The sequence below is a fragment of the Bacillus rossius genome (genome assembly GCF_032445375.1).
Source record: "Bacillus rossius redtenbacheri isolate Brsri chromosome 9 unlocalized genomic scaffold, Brsri_v3 Brsri_v3_scf9_2, whole genome shotgun sequence".
Taxonomy (NCBI): Eukaryota; Metazoa; Arthropoda; class Insecta; order Phasmatodea; family Bacillidae; genus Bacillus; species Bacillus rossius.
Window position 1 is genome coordinate 39,057,026 of NW_026962013.1, and position 22,250 is coordinate 39,079,275.

General features: G+C 38.0%; 1 protein-coding gene across 1 annotated transcript in view; it reads left to right on the forward strand.

Annotated features, from left to right (window-relative positions):
• LOC134542907 (facilitated trehalose transporter Tret1-2 homolog) overlaps nt 1–22,250 on the forward strand; it is a 72,326-nt gene that overhangs the window by 42,668 nt on the left and 7,408 nt on the right. The window contains exons 2-7 of the mRNA XM_063387493.1: nt 6,905–6,988; nt 9,745–9,880; nt 12,593–12,859; nt 16,859–16,977; nt 19,744–19,938; nt 20,918–21,118. Of these exons, the coding sequence (XP_063243563.1) occupies nt 6,935–6,988; nt 9,745–9,880; nt 12,593–12,859; nt 16,859–16,977; nt 19,744–19,938; nt 20,918–21,118 (972 nt within the window). The 5' untranslated portion in view covers nt 6,905–6,934. The remainder of the gene's footprint in view (nt 1–6,904; nt 6,989–9,744; nt 9,881–12,592; nt 12,860–16,858; nt 16,978–19,743; nt 19,939–20,917; nt 21,119–22,250) is intronic.

Genomic DNA, 22,250 nt, shown 5'->3' on the forward strand with positions numbered 1-22,250 from the left:
TGGCGGGTGTCACAGCAATAATAAATGATTACTGCACTCTAGTGGATACGAATTAAACTAACATGGCGTCGGCGCACTCTAGCCGACGATACAATGATGATGATGGCTTCCAGCATCGAAGACAAGATGGCGGTCATGACATCATACTAGATGATGTTATATATGCTTTGAAAAAAAGTGGTGGGAGTCAGTCTGCCAGCAGTCACCACGGGGGAAGGATCGGTCGCCATTTTTATTTTTTTGCACTCGTCGGGTTCGAACCGAGGAGTCCGAACTCCGTGTCGTAAAAGTACATTTTTTTATAAATTTTAAAAAAAATTTCAATAAAATCGGATAATAAATAAAAAAGTTAAAGATGGCGACAGTAACGAAATTTGCAACAGTGATGTCATCATTCAAAATGGCGGAATACACAACGATGGAATGTTCGAGAACACAATAACGTCATCCAAGATGGCGGATCCAAAATGGCCGCCGCGGTCATGGTCAAGGTCAAAGGTCAAGGTCGCAACCATCCAAGATGGCCGCCGTGACGTCACAATCCAATATGGCGGACACCGGCTCCGGCTCCACGCGCCGGCGCTAGGGCTCGGAGCCCCATTCATATACTACTATTGAATTTTTAGTATTCATTTTAATACGTTAATAAAATCCTAAATTAAGTTTAACTAAAAGTTAATACGACATTCACTGACTGTTAAGCGGTACGAAGTTCGCCGGGTCAGCTAGTTTACAATATATTTCTTGTAGAATTTCAAACTATTTTTTTGGCAAATGGTTTCCAAAGGAATTCTTTTGTTAAAGTACTGAAAATCTTTTCTGTGTTGAAAATATTGGGCTGATCCGGCAAAATGGTTTTTGTCAACTTTAAATTTTGTTAGGGGTACAAAATAAATTTTGTTTCACACAAAATTTTGTTGAGCCAAACGAATTTTTTGTTACATCAAGTAAATATTTGTTTCGACACATACAAGTAAATATTTGCTTGTCTCAAACAAAGTTTTTTCTCTCTACGCCCAAACACTACCACTTCATTACCTCCTTTAATATTGTATTATATTTGTGTGTATTATTTTTATATATTCTTTATAACTCTAGTCTAAATCTGAAGTATATGCTACAAATATGACAGAAAGTGCGTTCATGTGAAGTTTTTTTTTAAGATATATGTTTTTTCACTGTCAGAGTTTTTCACTTTTAAAACTATCGCAAACACTCATATTGCGTCAACAACATGAACTCAGAAGTATTGAAAAAAATTCCAAAATATGGCTAAGTCCAGAGCAAAAATACACTTATTTTCACGTGCATGTTTACACTGTTTAAAACCGAACACATATCTTGGAAGCCGGTATTATGCATAGTTTCTACGAAAATAAAGTTATCTGGAACTAGAAAGAACTCCTCGCTTGTTTGAAGTGCATTCTTCGTTTTAAAACAACATAAAATTTACTGTAAATTTCAAGTTTATTTTCTGTCGTCCTTATATTTTGGAGAAGGGCTTTACCGGAGGGTCTCGGGGAGTGGAATTAATTACTCCCCCTCTCTACCCCCCACCAACCGAGAAAAGACGGAGTTTGGCGGTGCCACACATAAAAATTGAAAAAAAAAAAAATAATTTTTTTCTAATATTTTTTTAAACTAACCTAGAACAAACATTTTGCGATAGCTTTAATAGTTTTATCTTAAGAAATTTTTATAATTCCCTGGAAAATAGTACTCAGGTTAGTTTTATAAATGCTAAAAATCTTCAATACAAAATCAAAATGACCAGGACGTTAAAATACATGTTAATAAAATTTCCAGTCACTACTTCTACAATTTAGGTGCTTTTTTTTTTTCACATGAAACAAGGGAAACGAAGATGTGCGGGGTCGGCGCAGGACCCTGGGGGGGGGGGGGGGGGTTGCCCGACTCTTCCTGGCCTCGAGCCGCGCCTGTGTGACCCTGTGTGACCCCGTGTGACCCCGTGTGACCCTGCTTCGGCTCGCGAGAGCATCGTCTTGGACCCTTTCAGGTCTCCCCTGCACTTGGGGGTTTATGGGCGGAGCTGTTGGGGAAGGAATCCCTCTCGAACCGAGTCACACACGACGACACCTGCGCGTTTGTTTTCGTTCCGTCGCCTCGGCGAACGTCCTTCGGCGAAGGCAGACAAAAAAAAAGCCGTGATTGCTTAACGGTTATGGGTAATCGACAGTCCAGCCGATTAGCCACCGCCTGCAGTCAACAACGTCTCGCTCGAGAGGTGGCTATTTATTATCTTTGAAGAAAACGTTGTTTCCTCAAGTAACAGCTCAAATACAGTTAGCTTGACGGCGAAATCACACGACGTATCCATCCTTCGTCCACGACACTGCACTCGCTTCAATACGTCATAGTAAGACTTTATTTTATACATTAATCATGATTTTGAAAATAAGGGAAATTAAAAAAAAAATTGACAAATGCTTAAATAACGCAGAACATATTTACTTTTTTCACATTTTAATGATTAATTTAATATAGATAGCGACGTACATTAGAAGTTTAGTGTTGGTGTCATGTGTAAGAGCAAGTATTTTAACACTTTTTTATCAGCTTGACTTGTAGTTATGTATGAATGGACTATGTAATAAAATCTTTCCATTAAATTTTTACCCACTTTTCGACTTCCAAATATGTTGAAAATTGTTATACATCTAAAGAACCTCTGACAATACAATATTTTTATAATTAACAGACTTGATATAATACTAGCGTTACTCGAAATGGTATATTCAATAGAGCTGGATTTAGTATGACATACTGTGATTCTTCTTTGCACCACACACTGTTATTCAATAATCCCTTTTGGGATAGCTCTGAAAATGAATTTCAAAACACCTGATTCTTCTTTGCTACACACACCGTTATTCAATAATCCCTTTTGGGACAGCTCTGAAAATGAACTGCAAAACACTTTTTAAGTGTCTCTAATGAGGCATATAATTGAGACTAAACTAAATATAGCATCTCGAAGTCACCTTACATCTTGCTTAGTCGCAGAAGCACGATCTTCAGACAATGGGTCTTTAAATTTTCTTAATTTCTTACATGCAGTGTTTTGACAGGTCTTAACTGATATTAAAATAAACATAAACTAGACATATAAGACATGAAATACACTTCACGTTATATTACTCCACAGAGTTAGTTCCCAATATAAAATTTTGAATTAAAAACTTCTATGGGAAGGTTTGGATAGGGAGTAAATTCATGTAAGTCGTTATTGACATGGTCACGTGACGTGTTAACGATAACAATATATCTGTTCATATTAGTATAACTTATTGTGCTTTTAAATCTTAAGTATACGATTACTGTCAGTAAAAAGTGAGTATAAAATATATTAATATTCTCATACAGATATATAGTTTGAATAACGAAGAAAACGGAGTCTTTGTAGCAATATCACCAAAAAATTAATAACATCATTATATATATCTTTATCTCGTACAATTACTATGCAATGCGTATTTTATAGTAACTTAGGAGTTATTTTACTAACGTGATAAAATTAATTTGTCATGTGATAATATTTTTTCGTAAAAATTGCGAAAAAGTCTCTGATTTTCATCAAATAATATTTAATGACGTTCTTAATTTGGTTTTCACTTCTGTCAGCAGTCCTCATGACTGCTTTGATTTTTTTCCTTCAAAAATCTATGTTAGAAATAAACAATAATTTTTGTTGACAAGTGCTGCCATCTTCATGTTGAGGTTTGAAACTTTTCAGACAACCCTCGTACGTCTTTGAAGTTAGCGCTGAACAACAATTGTATATTAAATAATAGATAATGTATTTAAGGCTGGACACTGAGCATACGGATTATTTTTAATCTAATGAAGTTATACAAGCACAGCGAATATTGTTGTAGTCGCAATAATTGGGAGTATAACCTTTATTTTAAACATATATTTGGTGACGTGTTACCCCCAATTATGTCTGTGAAATAATTTTGCTACAGCAACAAAATTCAAAGTGGTTGTAGAACTTCATTCAATTAAACCAAACCAGTCGAACGGCCTGCGCTACACAACTCACGGAAAATAAATGCTACGACGCAAAACACCACGAAATTGAACTATGGAGAAGCAAAAAGGATGAAAATATTTTTGAGATGAGTTCCCCTCCCCAACCCTAAGTGGCACCACGGTACCGGAATGACTAGGAAGGACTTCAAAATGAATATTCTTCGATTTTCCAATGTCCCGAAAAACCGGGGCCAATCCAATCCAAAGCGGGTCTGGCGGCGCCCGAATGCCTTGGGGTGCCTTTCAAATGAAGGCGAATAATTTTTTTCTTCTGATTTTCAAAAAATTTAAATCTGAGAGCCTCCTTAAACCAAAGGGGGTTCGATGCTGTCCAGGGCGTTCGAGCCAAGGGAACAAAAATAAAATACACTGGCCTTATGGAAAAAACAAATAATATTTTTCCCACAAAAGTAAAAAAATTGTTTTTGTCCCTCTGACCTCCTCCCCTCTCTTAATAGGGATGGGGGGTCCTCAAGGCCTTAAGACAATCTACCCCGGGAGCTCTTTCGAAGTGGGGGTGGGGGGTGGTTCACTCCTGTCCTTAGATTTCCCTGGGTGGAAATGGAATTACAAACGGAACTAATTAAATTAACATGGGTTTTCACTATACCCAGCGGAAAAGGCTACTTTGCCCTCAAGAGACTAGCATTATCGCCCATAATGCTTCGATAGGAAGCTACCGATTGGAGGAGTGGGGGCAGGACCCTTCAACTACCCCTGGGAAATAACTGTAACTATAGATACACATTCTCACAAATAACAGACCATTATGGCGTAAAAAATGACATACACTGCACGCGAGAATAACATTCGCGCGAACATTCCACTTAATCGCATGTAACAACAGGCAGTGAAAAAAAAACTTATTTAAATTCATTCCAACATATCGGCTTTTCACATTTTAGGAAGGTGGGTAGTATTGAATATGTCAATACCCCCAGTGCAGCAACATGAAGAGCTATTATAACTAAAGAAGGTAAATATTATCACCTTCTCATTTATCGTCACTTGGTAATCACAAACAATTGGGTGAGTACCACCGCTCTTCATTTTGAAATATAGTGAAAGAAAATTTTGAACCTATTTTAGAAAAGCGAAAACACATCTTATTGTCACATACCTCATAGGCACAACATATATCTATTTGTTGGGCGAAAAAGTGTACGATAATTTACCTGGAAAGTAACACAATTTACCGTAAATTATGGCACGCACACCATAAATTTTCTGGCACGTGTACCGATATTTTGGCACACGTACGGTATATTTTTCAATACTTTACAATATATCTTTCAAGCTCTAATGGTTCCTCCACCGAAAAATTGACAAATATTTTAAGTCTTAAATCCGAGAAGACTAAAAATATTCTAAGTCCCAACACCGAGAAGAAAAAAATATTTTAAGTCCTTATACATTGTTTCCCTATCCTTGGCAAATTTTGTGTCTAAGGGAGGGGGGCATTTGGCCCATCTCGCTTCGATGGGACGAGATCGAGTAACAACGAAAACTTCCGTTTCTTATTAATGAGTATTGATCCAAACGCTCAGGGATCAATCTCAAATACTTTCTCTACTATTCAAAATAAAAAATGTTGTTCTGCCCCAAATCGAGAGAAAGCACTTAGACCATAAGTCTAAGTGCTTAGGTTTTCAACTTATTTTGTTATGTTGAGACTGCAACCTAAGTTTGTCTGTCGAAATCAGACTCACTCTTATGTATATACTACAGACCTTTTTAATTAATGTACTACACAAAAATGACGGATCAAGGTATTTATTTCGTCGTGGTTGCACATATAAGTTTAAAATTTTGCAAACATGTTTTGCTTTTGGTCACACGAAGAATTGCTTACCGATAGGAAAATAATACACATTAGTAGTGCCTTGTGATTATTGCCTACACAGCTGAGAAATATACACGGAGCATTAATTAGAAACCCTAAAATAAATTCTTCAAGATAAAAACTATATATTATTTGTATAAAATAATTTTCTTTAATTATAACTTGGAAGGAAACGTCCAATGCAATTTATCGTCTGAACGAACGTTTTAAAACATAAAAAATAAAATCACTAATAGGTATTAATCTTATATTTGGGGTGCATGTACCACTCTTTTTAATTGTTGCATTTTAAATGATTGGAAAAACCATTATAACTCCGTAGATGCGCATGTAGTTTTCACTTATTTTAGTTTGAAATGAGTGACGCAAAGTATTACTTAACAGGATTTGACGTGAAATAATATGAAGCTTACATTGTATCACATAAAGTGAATATTTTATAACAATTTATAAATATATATTTTACAAGTTGAATAGTAGCATCTTTACAATTTTTTTTACAAATCTTGACATATATTGTGTAATTCTGACGTATAAATTAAACTTTCAAAGTGGTTGTGTGTAAGGTATAACAACAGAAATTGAATATAAGTTAAACATTGAGTCACATACGTGAATAAAAAAAATATTTTACCATTCTATATGTGTAAGTTGAGAAGAAAGTGTAATAAAAATATAAACTGGTACTTATAACCAAACAGGAAAGTTTACAATTCATGACATACAATTTCATTGTCATGTAACAAGCAAGTCATTGTAAGCATTAAAAAACGTATCTATTTGGAACTTACAGTCATTAATATTATCCAGACTGCACAAGGATAATAATTCGTTTTTTGTAAGAAATCGTTGCGATTTAGATTAATGGCAATCACCTGAATTTTTTGTGTAACTTGAGTTTCGAAGTACTTATGCAATACCTACCTCCTAACTATCAGTATTTTAAAGGTAAACCTAAAACAAAATTCAAATAAGTTCTCTCAACTCTCTGTAATAACGATGTTTCAGTTGAAAGCTCAACACAAAGGCGTCAACAACATGGAGAGCCAGTATGAAAAGAAAATAAGCCGTTTTAGATCCGCCATGCCTCAGGTAAGTCCCAAGAAATATGCTCGACAAATGTGGAGATCAGAGTCGACACAGGTGTATCAGGAGCACTGTAGTCCAATTATCAACGTGCAGAAGATGCGTATTTGTTTGGAGTCTGCTTTGTTACCCTAGGAATCTGAGAATTAATTATAACTCTATTTATAAAGTGGTTATACTAAATGGTAATTAATGCGTTTTATATTATCGGGCAGAAATAATGTTGATACTGCACGTTTGTAGCAGTAATCATGGTCAAAGAAATAAAAGGAACAGGTTAATTGTGAAACTTTGGTCAAAATTGAGTCACGAATACTTGTTTTAGTGCAGAAATATTCGGAATATTTTGTAGTATCTCGTTTAATCTACCAAGCAAGGAAAAATAGTTATTTGAGTGGGCTTTCTGAAATTCCTTGAAAAATGCCCATTTTACAATAATAAAATAAATACAACTTTAAAGAGGTGTTTACGGGAATGATAATTGAACAAAGGAATATTTGATTATCAAAATGTTTGAGGTAGTGGTGGCAGTGGCTGTTTTATAATGATATAATAACCCCAACATCTTGGATTTAAAAAAAATAATCGGCTACAGCTTGTACTGCAGATGTTTTATTTGATTTTACAACTCTACAAACCACAGGACCTGTCTATGGAGACTTGACGAAATCAACATTCGTAATCTTAAATAAACTCTTATTACCTCCCTAAGTAATATTCTATTTTATCACCTATCTATTAGGTATATTTTTGTAATTGGTGTTACAATTTACCTTTGAAATAATTTTGAACTACTCATTTTCATTTTATTTCATAATATCACTGTACAGTAAATCAAAGCGATCCTACATGTCTGGACCTTCATATGTTGTAGTGTTTTTTTAGCCTTTGTTATCCATTGAAGTTATGTAGGATGCAATGACCGACGAGAGAAAAGTTTTCTTCCAACTGTCGAAGTTAATACATTTACTTAAATCGGTAATACCCAAATAAATTATCAAAAATTCTACAGTTAATGTACTTAGGTTTTGGTGAACTGTTTATGTAGCCTCTATAGTGGACAATAATCTTAACTGATTCCAGATCCACACATCAATGTCACATCATATAAATATTACCTGTTGTTCATATTTCATTGCTACGTGTTCACATCTTTAGCTATAGTGGTCTTCAATTCATTAAAATTAGTACACTATTATAAATTGCATTAAATAGACAGAATTTTCGGAGAACTCCCATTAAATGAAAGAGGGGTGATTCCTAGATCCATAAAGTTGGATCCTTGCATAAACTACGTCATATTCTGACCTCTGACATGTGTGTCTCGTTGTAGTGGATGGACATTAATGTGTAAGGAATAATGTCGTATTTACTGTGTACTAAACCAATCTTTTAATATTTTCAAGATGATTCTTAGTGTTCGTGTTCAAAGTAAGTAAACTCAGAGAATAATTATATATATATATATATTCACAAAAATGCAAATACTACTTTATAGTTTGTAAACAGTGTTATCCGCAATTTTAGGGTGAAAACTGTGACAAGTGTCGAGAGACAACAAGGGTTTGCGGGTGAATAATTTTGTTGCCCCTCCCCCCTGACTTAAGTATAACTTTTAAAACCCCACAACATAAAAATAATAAAGGGCAGTAATCGTACAGAGGCTAAGAATGTCTCGTAAGGTAGGCAATTGACTTGTAATTTTTGCCCTACTATCATGGTTGATTCAAGATGAGATTTTGGACATACACCATTGCTTGTTGCATTGTATGTACCATAATAAAACCCAAGAACGGATTAAAAAGACGAATGTTAAAAATTGATTAACATGCAACACACACAAAAAAACATGCTAAAATCAGCCTTTGAAAAAAATAAAAACATAAACAAAAATTTCCGTGGAAATAATTTTTTCAAAAAATTATTACAGCACAGTCGGACACATGGGATAACAATGAGAAAACAGCAGCAAAAAGGACAGTAAATAAAGACAACAGACCGTGAACAACACAGCGTAAAACATATTATATTGAACAGATAATGTTAACATAACGACAACAGAGACGCACAGGCAATGTGACAAAACAGATATTATGGGCACCACAACGACTACAGCACAGACGAACACAGTAAGAACACAGCAGTGCAACCAGGAATGGTGTGTGTCCAAAATAACTTCTTGAATCAATTTTAACGATTGCAGGAACTATTCAAGGTACGTATCAGTGTAAACTTGTAAATTAAGAGGTTATGCTCCGTCAGCTTAGAATTTTCCTCTCTTTTTGCAATAATTATAATTTTTAACTATTTATCCCGATTTTTTTGGCATGTCAAGACGTAAAGCATATCACCCAGATCTTCTGTACCTTGTTGCGGTCACAATTTAGTGACAGACTCTAGTCTGCAAGCACTGCGGGGAAAGAACTTACAAACATCAAGATAATCACACCAGTTCACAAATGTTGATATTAAAAAGTGGTCAAAGCTAAGTTCTATGCCATGTCTACCCAAGAAATTCGGCAAGGAAAATTTATTGCAAGAGACATCAAAATATTAGAAATTGCAAGGTGGTAAGGCCTGATACCCCTTAGAGGCGAGGCCTCTTGGTGGTTTAGCCACGGAGATTATGTCCCCTCCACCCTTTCTCCTATCAGCAGCCATGGGTACATATGTCATCGTTGTGACACATCGCGGCTTTACTTTCAAACAGAAGGAGTTTGAAAACAATGTGGCGATATATATATATATATTTTTTTTTACAGATTTTGGCAGTATCCGCAAAAAACCTCATTCTCTTCGACATGGGGATGTTCATTGCCTTCCCGACGCTCGTGATACCTGACGTGCAGAATTCGCCCGCAGCTCTCTCTCTCGACGACGAACAGACGTCCTGGTTTGGTGAGCCACCATGTCACGCGCAGTGCGTTACTGCGCCGAGTCGGCGTTGGAGTAGAAATAAATATATATTATTCGGCACACCTTCAGAATTTAAAAAAAAAAAAAAAAAAAAAACACGTTGGCAGGAACAGCTCCAGAAAGACTTTTCGGGAGAAAGAATGCAGTTGCAAAACATGCCATTAAATGAGTCACATATCGGCCTTGGTATATGTACACATTTTTGGTCTCAAATAATCAACCTAAATAGCTTCACTCAAATTTTGAAGAAAAATATAATAATTCAAGAATTTAAGTATGTATCTAAACTACCATATCTATAAAGTTGCATGACTTCTGGGTTGTAGCCGCGTCCATCCAGGGCCGATGCAAGGTAAATTGGCGCCCTAGGCGGAAAACCTTAACCCCCCCCCCCCCCGGCCGGACAACATAAAAAAATTTTCCTTGCCTCAAAATACATCACGTAAGCCTAAGATTTTGTCAACAATAAAATGTAAGTAGGCTTGTGTTTTTTTTACTTTTTTACTTATTACAAATCATAAACAGGTCACCGTGGACTTTAAATAATTACTTATATCAATATAAACATTCCTAACTGTTACAAAAATCCATTTTCATCTAGTTTCAATAATCGTTAAACATATGATATCAGCTGTTATGTGTCGTGCTGCGCCGCCCCCAGCTACTTGGCGCCCTAGTCGGTTGCCTAGTTCGCCTTTATGGACGCGCCGGCCCTGGCCGCGTCCATGGCGAATGCATCTCCGACTTTTCGGTCGACGTTACAGTCGCCATCAACAGGTTCGAGTTACCTACTGATGATGGCGACTCAATGTCGACCGATACGTCGGTGATATAGTCACCTTGGACTTGGCTACAACCCAGAAGCCAAGCAACTTCAGACAACGGTCGCGAAAGCCTGCGATCTTTATTACCATAAATATAATTTTCAAAATAAAATAAAAAATCATAATTTTTGTTCAGAAGGGAATGTCACCCCCTCTCTTACTCCTGGAGCCATCATGAGCGTTGACAGCGTTATACGTTATGTGTGAGTTTTTAATCTTGCAGTACAAATTTTATTTAATAATCTCACGCTACTAAGTACACGAGTAGTTTATTTAGTTTTTTTTAGAATTATAGATTTTTTTGATAATTTTCCAAGGTAGACATAAAAACTAAATGAATTACGCTAGTGTTCTATGTACAGTAACATCAGCAGATTTTTGGTTTTGCCTATGTCACATTGATAGTTGTTTTCTGCATAATTAGGCTTTGTTTGGGACAGGAATCATTTAAGTTTCTTTTTTTTTACGTTCTGAGTTGATACAAATGCATTACGATTTTGAAATGCAGTTGAGAAAATAATTCGATAAACAATAAACATAAAACTATTTACATGCGTTAATATATCTATTTAAAATGAAAACTACTTAGAGAACGTCATTCACAAAAAATCCAAATACAATGACATTGATGTTAAAAGTTAAAAACGACGGATTTTTTTATTATAAGTGTTTCAAAGAAGAGGGGTTTCTTTCAGTGTTTCAAAACATGTGTCGCAATAACGGTACGACCTTATCACGAAATCTACAAGGTGATGATTTCCTTGGTAAAACTACCTAGTTTGAATGTTTTATCTGGCACTATTTGAGTTCGTGCGTGATAATTTGGTCATTAAAAAAAGACTGAATTCACTTGATATTGTTGTATCAGGATGAATTACACACGCTCACTAAAGCAAAAGTCGGTGTCTATTGTCTATTGGCTGCTGCCCTGTAATTTATTTTGTAAATGGAAAATTAATGTTTTTGAAACGTCATTTTATATAATTTTATGATGTCATATTTCTGTAATAACTCTGAAACATCACCATGTTTAATTTTTTTTTATTTGTATACGAAGATCTTATCTGATATAACCTCGAAATAATGCATCAACCCATTTGATTTAAATGTATGCTCTGTATTCGTACGAAAATAATAGTGTCCCGAAATAAAAAAACTATTTTTTTTATCTTTTTTAAAAAATTTAATGAAAACAAAGCTATTTAATTTTAGTGCATATAAATTACTACTTTTTTTTTGTGGACGTATGTAAAACGAAAGGGTGGTTACATTGTTACAATTGATTTTGTTTTTATGCAAGATATTTGTAGTCTTAGGCAAGTAAGATTCTTACGCAAGTGTATGTTTCCATAGGTTTTGTTCCTAGATGATTTTAAATTTCTAATTGAATTCGTTATGAAAATTCGAAAATCAGCTGGCAAAGATGTTGGGTGCAAGTTATAAGCAAAAACTTCCCCGAAACGAGAGACTATTGAGTATATAACTAGCCTATGTAAGAAAAAAAATAAAACACGATTAAATTAGTTATCTACTTTCGTTATATATACAATACTGGCACTACTTCGCATTAAAAAAAAAATGATTATTTCCTTTCAACTAATTTTTTTCTTTGTCTTTATTGGCCTGTCGGTACGAATCCGATGGTCTACTAACAACCCCCCCCCCCTCCTGCACCGAAAGAGACTATCCAATAAGGAGCTTACGCTAAAATCAACATGCTGTCGTCTCTGTCTCTCTTTACTTGCTCTGTGGTTTGCTTTAGTGCTACAGTGTGTGAGTGCTACGCTTCTGCAATGTTGTGGTATGGTATGACACGATGTCCCGCGAGTGAGCTTCACGCTGAAGGAACGCGACGCCGGGTCGGTCGCAGGCAGCATCTCCATGGTGTGCCAGCCCGCGGGCAGCGTGCTGGCCGGGCTGGCGCTGGAGCGGCTCGGCAGGAAGGCGTCGCTCATGGCGGTGAACGCGCCGCTGCTGGCCACCTGGGCGCTCTTCTGCCTCGTCGACTCCCCCGGCGGCCTGCTCGCCACCTCGGCCGTCATGGGGCTCGGCCTGGGCCTGGTCGAGGCGCCCATCCTCACCTACGTGGCCGAGATCAGCGAGCCGGAGCTGCGCGGGGTGCTCACCAGCGTCTCCGGTACATAACCTACAACCTACACCTGCCCCTCGCGGGAACAACACACCACGTCACTAAACAAAACAAACAAAAACACACATTTTTCAATAGAGCAGTTTCAAGAATTTCGGTGCTTTTAAAAAAAAATTCCTTTCGAAACCAGTTGACAAGATATAGTTACTAGCACTACAAGAAATGCACAACACATGACTACGGTTATTTTGCATATATTTAATATGTTCCTTTCTAGAGATATTACTGAGTATCTATTTAAAATTATGTAGCCTGCTACCCCGTGCCGGGGCGAGCAGTCCACGTCCGTCCCTACCAACACAGCCAGTTACAATCATTCAGTTTCACCATGGCTAGTCGCGTGGACACGGTAGAGACGCAAAACTAAAATTAAACACTTGATTAGGTGTTGAGTAGATTATTGCAGGGTTCATACTAATTACTTCGTAAGCAAACATTTAAATTTATTCTGACACATAAAAAAAAGATTAGCATTGTAGACATAGAAATTACAATCCTTACGTGATGCCCGGCCGTAGCGATCACGTTACCTACAACACCAAGGCCTTGCCTTCGCATAAGTCTAAGTCCGTACTTGATGGACGGAGGGGGGGGGGGGGGTAGTCCACACCAAAGCTTGCACACCGTCCCAAACCAACTTCTTCTTCCTTCTTCCACCAATAACAAATTAAAGTTTTACTTACAATTATTCTCGCCGTGTAGTAGAAATTTACCAACACTGTAGCGCACACGGCACCTTCGGGTACCCGGGGTGTAGACTCGGCGTAGGTGACATATGTAGCACAGTCAAATGGCAGCGGTCTTCGCACTTCGGGGCGAGTTCCATTAACACTTGCGACTCACGAGAAGTTTATGATCGCTTTCGGTAAATACGTTGCCGTTCCTTCCAAATTATATATAAAAAAAATAAAACCAGCTGATGCAGGCCGCGACAACGATGGCACCGCGTAGCACTCTCCAGGGTTAACAGTTTACAACGACCGTGTGGGTCGCGTCCCTACTCCCGTGCACGGCGCTACACCGACACCCCATATTCATGGAACTCCCTGCTGTTCCGTCGTCGGTCAACGCCCGCAAGCCACTCTCTTCCCCAGAGTCCAAACACTCTCTCCCCTGCATACGTCACACACCCGTGACGTCATCCACCTCCCTCCGCTAATTCCCCTCTTTCATACGTGGACAAGTCCATTCAACAGAGGTAAATGGTCGCACGGAAAACCAAAGTCTTTGATTAATTTTAAGTGAGACTTTTGAAGACGTAAATAAAAATAAATATGAAAGCATTAAACAAAAAAATTACGTTAACATTAAAATTAAACATAATTAAACATTAAACATAATAACATGAGACACCAGAAGTGTCTCAATTATATTTCATTCAAGTACAATTTATTTCAACCACGGAAAAGATAATAGAATATTCAATAGTTTGAACTTTATTTTGTTTTATTGTGCTTATTAATGTGCGCAGTTAAAGCTCGAAGGCCATTCAGGGAATGGTTCACAATCAACTTTAAGTATCGCGGGTACTGAGATGACACAAAGCATAAATGCTCGGGTAAGAATCCGAACCCAGTATTACCGTGAATACTATATTGTGGTGATACTGTTGTTTACATGTAAATGTACAAATGTACAAATATCTATAATTTTACATGAATACTTATGTGTCATTTACAAAGAAAGTACAGCGTGCCTCATCTTTTTACTCAGCTAGTTTCTACAAATAGCTGCGAATAGTTGAAATAACATAGATCTTAATGTTGTATGCCAATAGAAAGCACGTCCCACGGGATCAAGTTAATGTTTAAAAGTGAATTTTGCCCAAAAGTGGACATAGTGTATTATGCCTCCGAGGTACAGATACATAATCATGTCTTGTCAGAACATCCACTGGTCGATAGCAAGGTTGTAACCGGGATTGGGTACCCACTTATCCTTGCTTACAACTGGCTCAGGGTCATCAAGGACGTGTCATGAACACTGTAGTCCAATCTTCCACGAGAAGCACTTCATGTGCTTCAAGTCAATCACTGGTTTCAAATAAATTCGGGAAATAATCGTTTGCTCCGTACACAGAGTTCAGTAATGACCAGTTGCAGGATTTTAAACATTAGAAACGATACATTTAGGATAATTCTTGTAGGTGATATCTTTAGACAAATCCTCACCTCTTAAAATAAATTTAACGCTTTCGTAATAACCCACCAGAGTGCAGTTTTGCGAAATCTTGAAGCACTATCAACTTAATAATATTTTAACACTGAATGAATTGATAGACAACTCACATTTAAACCGGTGGGTCTAGAAACATGAAATTTTGCAATGGAGTTCCTTATATAACGTAGGTGAGCACTAAAAAAGGATTTTTGAAAAGGCACTCCCTAAGGGGGTTAAATAGGGTATATATTTTTGTATGGATGTTTGTCATTTTTGAAGTTAGAAATATTTGCAAATTGATTTTAGGCTTCTGTTTATAAATAAAAGTATGTTGTATCAGAATTTTTGGTAATTCATTGAAAATGAGAATTAAATGCTTTCCCATCGATCACACGGCTAGTGAAATATAAATGTTTATGCCTCCAAGCGGGTAATAATCAACATTCCCTACATAGAGACTAGAAAAATTCTCCTAAAAATCATGTAGATGACTCTGGACCAGAATAAACTTTATTCACATGTAAACAAATAAGTGTAATAAATATAAAATTTAGTCAATTTGATACCTTTTGGTCGGAATTAATTTGCATTTGTCATTTAAATTAATTTAACGTTTTTATTGATTCTTTTGTCATTCGTGATGTGTCAAAACTACCTATGGGCCAATGTAAATGTAGTTCAAGTGTAAATCTGTGTGCATTCCAGCCTCTCTCCAATTAATAAAGAAAATGTTCATGTTTATACTCATGATAGCAAACTGGTAGAGAACTGGAAGACACGCAAAAAATATTCGAAGATAAATATAATACATACCTTTAGTTGATGCATAATAGAAACATTGGTTTTCATGGTAAATATTATTCTAATGCTATAAACTAACATAAATTTATTATAGATTTTTTGTAACTTAAGTCTAGGAATTATCCACCCTAATAGGATGTACACTAGAATGTGAATACGTTCTTTCAGTCATAGTTTTATGTGTGTGTGTGTATATATATATATTCAACTTTTGATTCCTAGAATCACGGATTATTTTCAAACCATCCTAGACTCAACTGATTTATAAATAATCCAGCCATTTATGTGCGTACTTTGGGTGATACCGAGGTCATATTTCGGACTGGGTTGTACAAGATTGGTTAAGTAACCATCTTGTTATTTACTAGCTCAGGGACATCCAGGACGTGTCGATATATATATATATATATATATATATATATATATATATATATATGCGCATACACACACACACACACACACATATATATATATATATATGGTGCAATAGTCAAAATGACGCACATATATATATTAGCTTTAAGTCAACGTTGCTACTGAATGAGTTGATTCAAAACGTGTTCAAACAGGCCAGAATTGACCGAAAATTCGAAATCTTTTCTGTTGAGAAGCAAATAGAAAAACCAATTGAACAGTTAAGAATAAAATTGAGAATATTCTAGCTCCAGTAAGGTGAGAAAGAATGAAAAAAAAAAAAAAAAACACCTTCGGGACAGCCCAAAGGTAAATTACGGAGCACCTATATTTTCTGGAACGTTCTTGAAATTATAGAAACTTCTGAAACATTTTGATAAATAAATAAACATAACTAGTATAGGAATGGCGGTCCTGAAACTGGTTCGTGGATGTGGATTGTGGAAGGAGTCGGCAATCTTTTATTGTGACGTCACAGAGGCCATATTGTGTGACCTTGACCTTTGACATTGACCTTGATCCGGTGGCCATCTTGGATGTTCTTCTCATCCGCAAGGAGGTACTTCTAAGTTTGACCCAATGAACCAAGTGCGATGATTATTTCTGTGTCAGAGCTGTGCCTGTACGTGGGGACGTTCTGCATGTACATGATCGGGACCATGGCCGGCTGGAGGACCATCGCCGCCGGCTGCACTGCTGTGCCCATCCTCACCGTCGTCTGCATATCCCAGGTAGGCCCGCCGACCAGGCTCAAGGCCGCATGTCCCGTTCCGGGACATACTTTCATTTTGACGTGACAACGTCTAATAAATCGATGAACGCCGGCTGCACGCACGAAAAAGGATGACTCATTGTCCCGTTACGCACATTGTACGCTTGCGCAGCATCTATCTCTCTTCCACTCGATTGGAACAACCATCGATTTGACTTTTTTGAGCCACATTAAACTTGAAACACTCGCATTAGTTTCCTACTTTTCCTATCATCGTCCTATCGTTAACAGAATAACACAGATTGGAAGAAGTTAAATAGCAAACATGTAGCTATAAAAGTTATAGTTAAAATAATCTGTTCGTTAAAGTAATAAACATATTTGAATTAATTATTGCAAATAAAAGTAAATTTATCAATTAAATTGTAGATTTCGTTTCACTCCTTCTTTGTATCCATACAAAGTAGTGATAATTCAATAAAAATTATTCAATTTTATTCATAATAGTATGCAATCATTTCATCAATGTTTTGTTATGACGTTTTCACGTTAAACTATCGTCCGTAAACCAACTTTACAGACAACCAATTTTATACTTTTAACTCGGTTAAACTTGTAGACCTTTTGTGTGGATGGACTTCAATAAAATGAAGAAAAAAATTATAGTGCATACTTTTTGCACATTACTGTGCAGTGTGGATAAGGAGAACCTATTTGAATAAATAACTGAAAATGTTTGGGTTTAAAGGCATTGCTGGTCGCTACTGCATTTAAAATTATTAAAAAAAAAATTAATTCATTTAAATTAATCTTTTAAAACCATAGCAATTCTGATGATTTTTAAAAACCAGGTAGAAATAAATATTAAAAAAAGGACCATATCATATAGCAGCCAGTAAAAATTATTTTAAACCTAAAAATTGTTCCAGCTTCATATTCCATTTCATTATCCTTATCCATACCACACAAAAACGTTAAAAGTGCAACTTTGCCTTCTAATTATACAAAAAGTATATATATATACACACACATTTTGCAGTTTGTTAAAGTTCAGCCACTCAAAAAGTCGGCAAATTTAACCGCGTGGAACATTAATATAAAATAATGATCTGGAGCGGGACATACACCCTTTATCAAAGGACGTTTCATTTTAGGTATATTAAAAACAAATTTCTATATTTTTTTCCTAAAGAAACACGAAGTGGCGGATTCAGAGGCCGGAAAAATATACAAGTTCATTTAGCTTTTCGCTGGAATAAAAGCACGTTCACCTTTGTCCTGCTTCGACGTTGGGTCATAGTTTTGAGGTTTGCTAGCCTGTGGGTTTCAGCCACATTAAATGTAAAGAGATTACTAATGTTTCAGTTTAAACTGCAGTCGATATCACCAGGGTAACAGCCTCCCAATGAGAGTGCCGAGTCTGACTAACTCAGCAAACTCTTCAATTCTGACGCGGTTGTAAACTCAAACCAAAGAAACCTCAGAGAGTTAGAGAGGCCGGCCATAGCTGCTGAAAGACTACAGGCCAAAAGAAAAAAATACCACCTCAACAGTATAAATAGTGTTCAATAGTTCCATTTGGCGATCTCCATGCGGGAAAAAGAGCATTATTGTACATATTTATGCAGTCAAATAGCACTATTGTAGAAGTGGTGACGAATTGTTTTTTTAAAAACATAGATACATTTTGTACTATAGTAATGATTGGATGCCTGCCCAAATTAGTATTATTGTCTTGTATCTATAGTCCATCGGTAGGGGCCGGCATGTTTCGCGAAAAGATCAAAACACTTATTAGACTTCAACAAGGTATATCCGCACCTGTGGTTTCTTCCTTGTGATCGGCGGCCGTCTGCAAGAGAAGTCGTTGCCTTATTTGACCGGGCCACTCAGGACGCGTTTGCTTCCGTACTGAATTACTGTGATTGGTGTTGTTACAATCGATTTGTACCTGGGAGAAACTCACCCAATCACGAAACACAGACGATGCTATAGTGTTTTAACTTTCATCTAGTCTCGAATTCCTTTCGCGAAATCTGCATGCCCCTATCCTTTGGCTACTGCCACATTTTTACCTTCCGGCAAGATTGCATGAATTTGTGTTCCAGTCAGGACGCGGTTAAAATGCACAATGGCTAGGGGCATGAAGATTTTGCGAAAAGATTTCGAGACTAGCTGTAAGTTAAAATCACTGTAGCATCGTCAGTGTTTCGTGATTGGGTGAGTTTCTTCCAGGTCACATATCGATTGTAACAGCACCAATCACAGTGATTCAGTGCGGTAGCAAACGCGTACTGAATGACTCTGTCAAATGAGGCAACGACGTCTCTCGCATGAAGGATGCCGATCACAAAGAAGAAAACACAGGTGCGGGTATACCTTGTTGCAGTCTAATAGACGTCCAGATCTTCTCGCGAAAAATTCCTGCCCCTAACAATGCTATAAGTAGAGACCGGAAAAATTTGCGGGTTCATTTCCAGATATGCTAAGATTCAAATAATTATACCGTTGTGCTGCTTCTGCTATTGGTTCACTGTTAATATGTAGGACTTTTGGCCAATTAGAGACAATCAATCAAAGAAGTATCCAACCACGAGTTACCCACTTGAGACGCCTCAAAATTCAGTACCCAAGTGAACGGGCGCCGTTTGCCCAAGTAGGCAGAGGATCGTGTAATCTATCCTGGAGGTCATTGAACTCGCGAAATTTTCCAGTCTCTAGGTATAAGTCCGAGCCTCTCTCCTGAACTGAAGGGTAGTTGGATGGCGAGAGTGACCGGCGGCAGGTGCCGGAGTCGCCGACGTGGCTGGTGTCCCGCGGGCGGACGCGCGACGCGGAGAGGGCGCTGTGCTGGCTCCGCGGCTGGGTGCAGCCCGCCGCCGTGCAGGCAGAGCTGCGCGACCTGCAGCGGCGCTACGGCGACCCGGGGCCCGTCGACGAGGCCTGCCGCTCCACCGAGCCCAGCCGCTCCACCGAGAAGGTCCTCTGCCTCCCCCTCCCCGGGGCCCCGGCCAGCCAGGGGCGTCTCTGATCCTCCTCGTCGTGCGCATTGAGCGGTAACCACACGACATGCGGCGGAGGATGTGAACTTGATGATTCAGCGCCAACAATTGTTCCGGAAATACAGTTTAGGAACCTAATAACTCAAAGAAAGAACTGCTCACCCTCCCTCAGCGTAATTTAAAATTTCTTTTCGTGAACATACCCCTATTCGGGTACCTTGAGCAATTTTTTTTTGTCTCGAATAGCGTGGTTTGTTCAACCGCGTGTGCCCAGGCAGGCGGGGCCCTTTTAAGCTGGACTCCCTGTGATCCGACGCATCCGTCCGTCCGGCCGAGCGATTCTCAATGATCCGCACGCCATGAAATACATTTTTTTTTTTTTTCCATTTTGATGCTACCACCAGAAAAATAGTGAAACAGAATAGTAGTGAAACTTCATCTTGTTCATATAGATTAGATTGACAGTCGTGACGATAATTAAACTGAACTTTTTTGCTCTAATATTTATTTATAATATTTGTTTTTAATTGTAATATTTATTTTTCAGTTTTTTTATTAATTACACTAATATGTTCAGGCCAATCTTTGTATCAATCTTACTAACTTAAAATATCATATAAAACATTTGATGTGAGAAGATAAACAAATAAACAAACAAACTTTAAAAACGTTCAAAGACAGCAGATGTCACCGGTAATACTTTGCTGACATTGTGAAGGACATAATTCCATCCATCCGTCAAAAGTTAAAGCTTGGAAAGCTTTTGACGGATGGTTGGATGGAAATTTTTTTTCTGTATTTCTGATTGGCTCGAGGTCACGTGATTGTCGGACGGATGGGATACGGACATGGATCCTCGAATGGGTCCGGCTTTTACTCTTCATCTTCGGTACAGAAGAAGATTGTCTTCCCCTTCTTCGTCCTCGTAGTGTTACTGCTGTCTGGTCTCATGTCCAGATCATCGCCACGGACTCGCCACGCTACGACGACGTTTTGGCGGACGTGAGGAGCCTGTTCACGGCGGCCACCCTGAGGCCTCTGGCGATGGTGTCGGTGATGTCGTTCGCGGAGCACTGGTCGGGCGTGAGCGGCTCGCGACCCTACCTGGTGCAGGTGTTCCACGAGTTCGGCCTGCCCATCGACGCGCACTGGGCCACGGTGACTGCCGCTCACTCCAGGATAGACTTGACTCGCCTGTGTATAGTGAAGGGTTTTCATAATTTCTAGAGACCTGCAAAATTCGCAGTTTCGATGGCCTTCAGGATAGACTGCACATACCCCTGTACACTCGGGCAAATTACGCAAGTTCATTGGCTGCCGACTTGTAAGTCGTCTCAGCTGGTTTGTCTGTGATTCGATCCTTCTTTGGTTGAGGGTTTATAACTGGTTGAGATTCGTCCAGATGAACAGTAAGCCAATAGAAAAATTATCTGAGAGGTATATGTGTTTGAATTCTAGCCTATCACCGAATGAATCCGCGAATTTTGCAGGTCTCTAATAATTACCACTGGCCGATAAAAAAAAACTCGCATCATTTGGCGTGTGACTTGTGATTGGATGACAAATTTTACTCCTTGTTTATGGTTGGTTCAGGGTCATCAAGCTAGAGCACTGTGGTCCAATCATCAACGTAAATCCACGAAATAATTGTGGATTTACCCTCCAGGAAAGGCTGGAAGTAATCACAGGTTCAATCACTTCTAGGATAGAAATGTTATCTATTTTTTAATTGTTGACTTGACGTCTCACACCTGGGTTTCATTGATTCGATACTGCTTTGGACTAGAGTATTTCAATGCCCCGTAATCCTGTGAGCTAATAGCATCAGCAGCACAAAACTACAAGTATTTGAATTTTAGCCTACCGCGAAATTAATCAACGAACTTTCCCGGTATCTACTCAACAGTTTTCCGGGATTTCACTCAGATTGGGCATTTCACTCAGACACTGAAATATTTCATCGCTTGAAGGTGACACCTGACAGTATATACAGAGCCTAACCACCTTGTAGTTCTCAGTTGGTTTCGCAATCCTGATGACGCCTGCTGCAATGCAGAGCGAAACTTTGGTACAATATACCACTTCGATGCAGTTCAACCTCGAAAGCCAAGATATTTCGATAGACAACGGCTGAAAGAGCCTGCAAACTACTTTTAATTTCCTAAACTTGTTGTCCGTGCAGTAAAATGCCATTATTTGTTTTCCGCTCTTTGCTGAAACACCATTACTAGATCCACCACTATTTCGCGGATTTCTACGGTAGCAAAGTAGAAATGATAAACATATACAC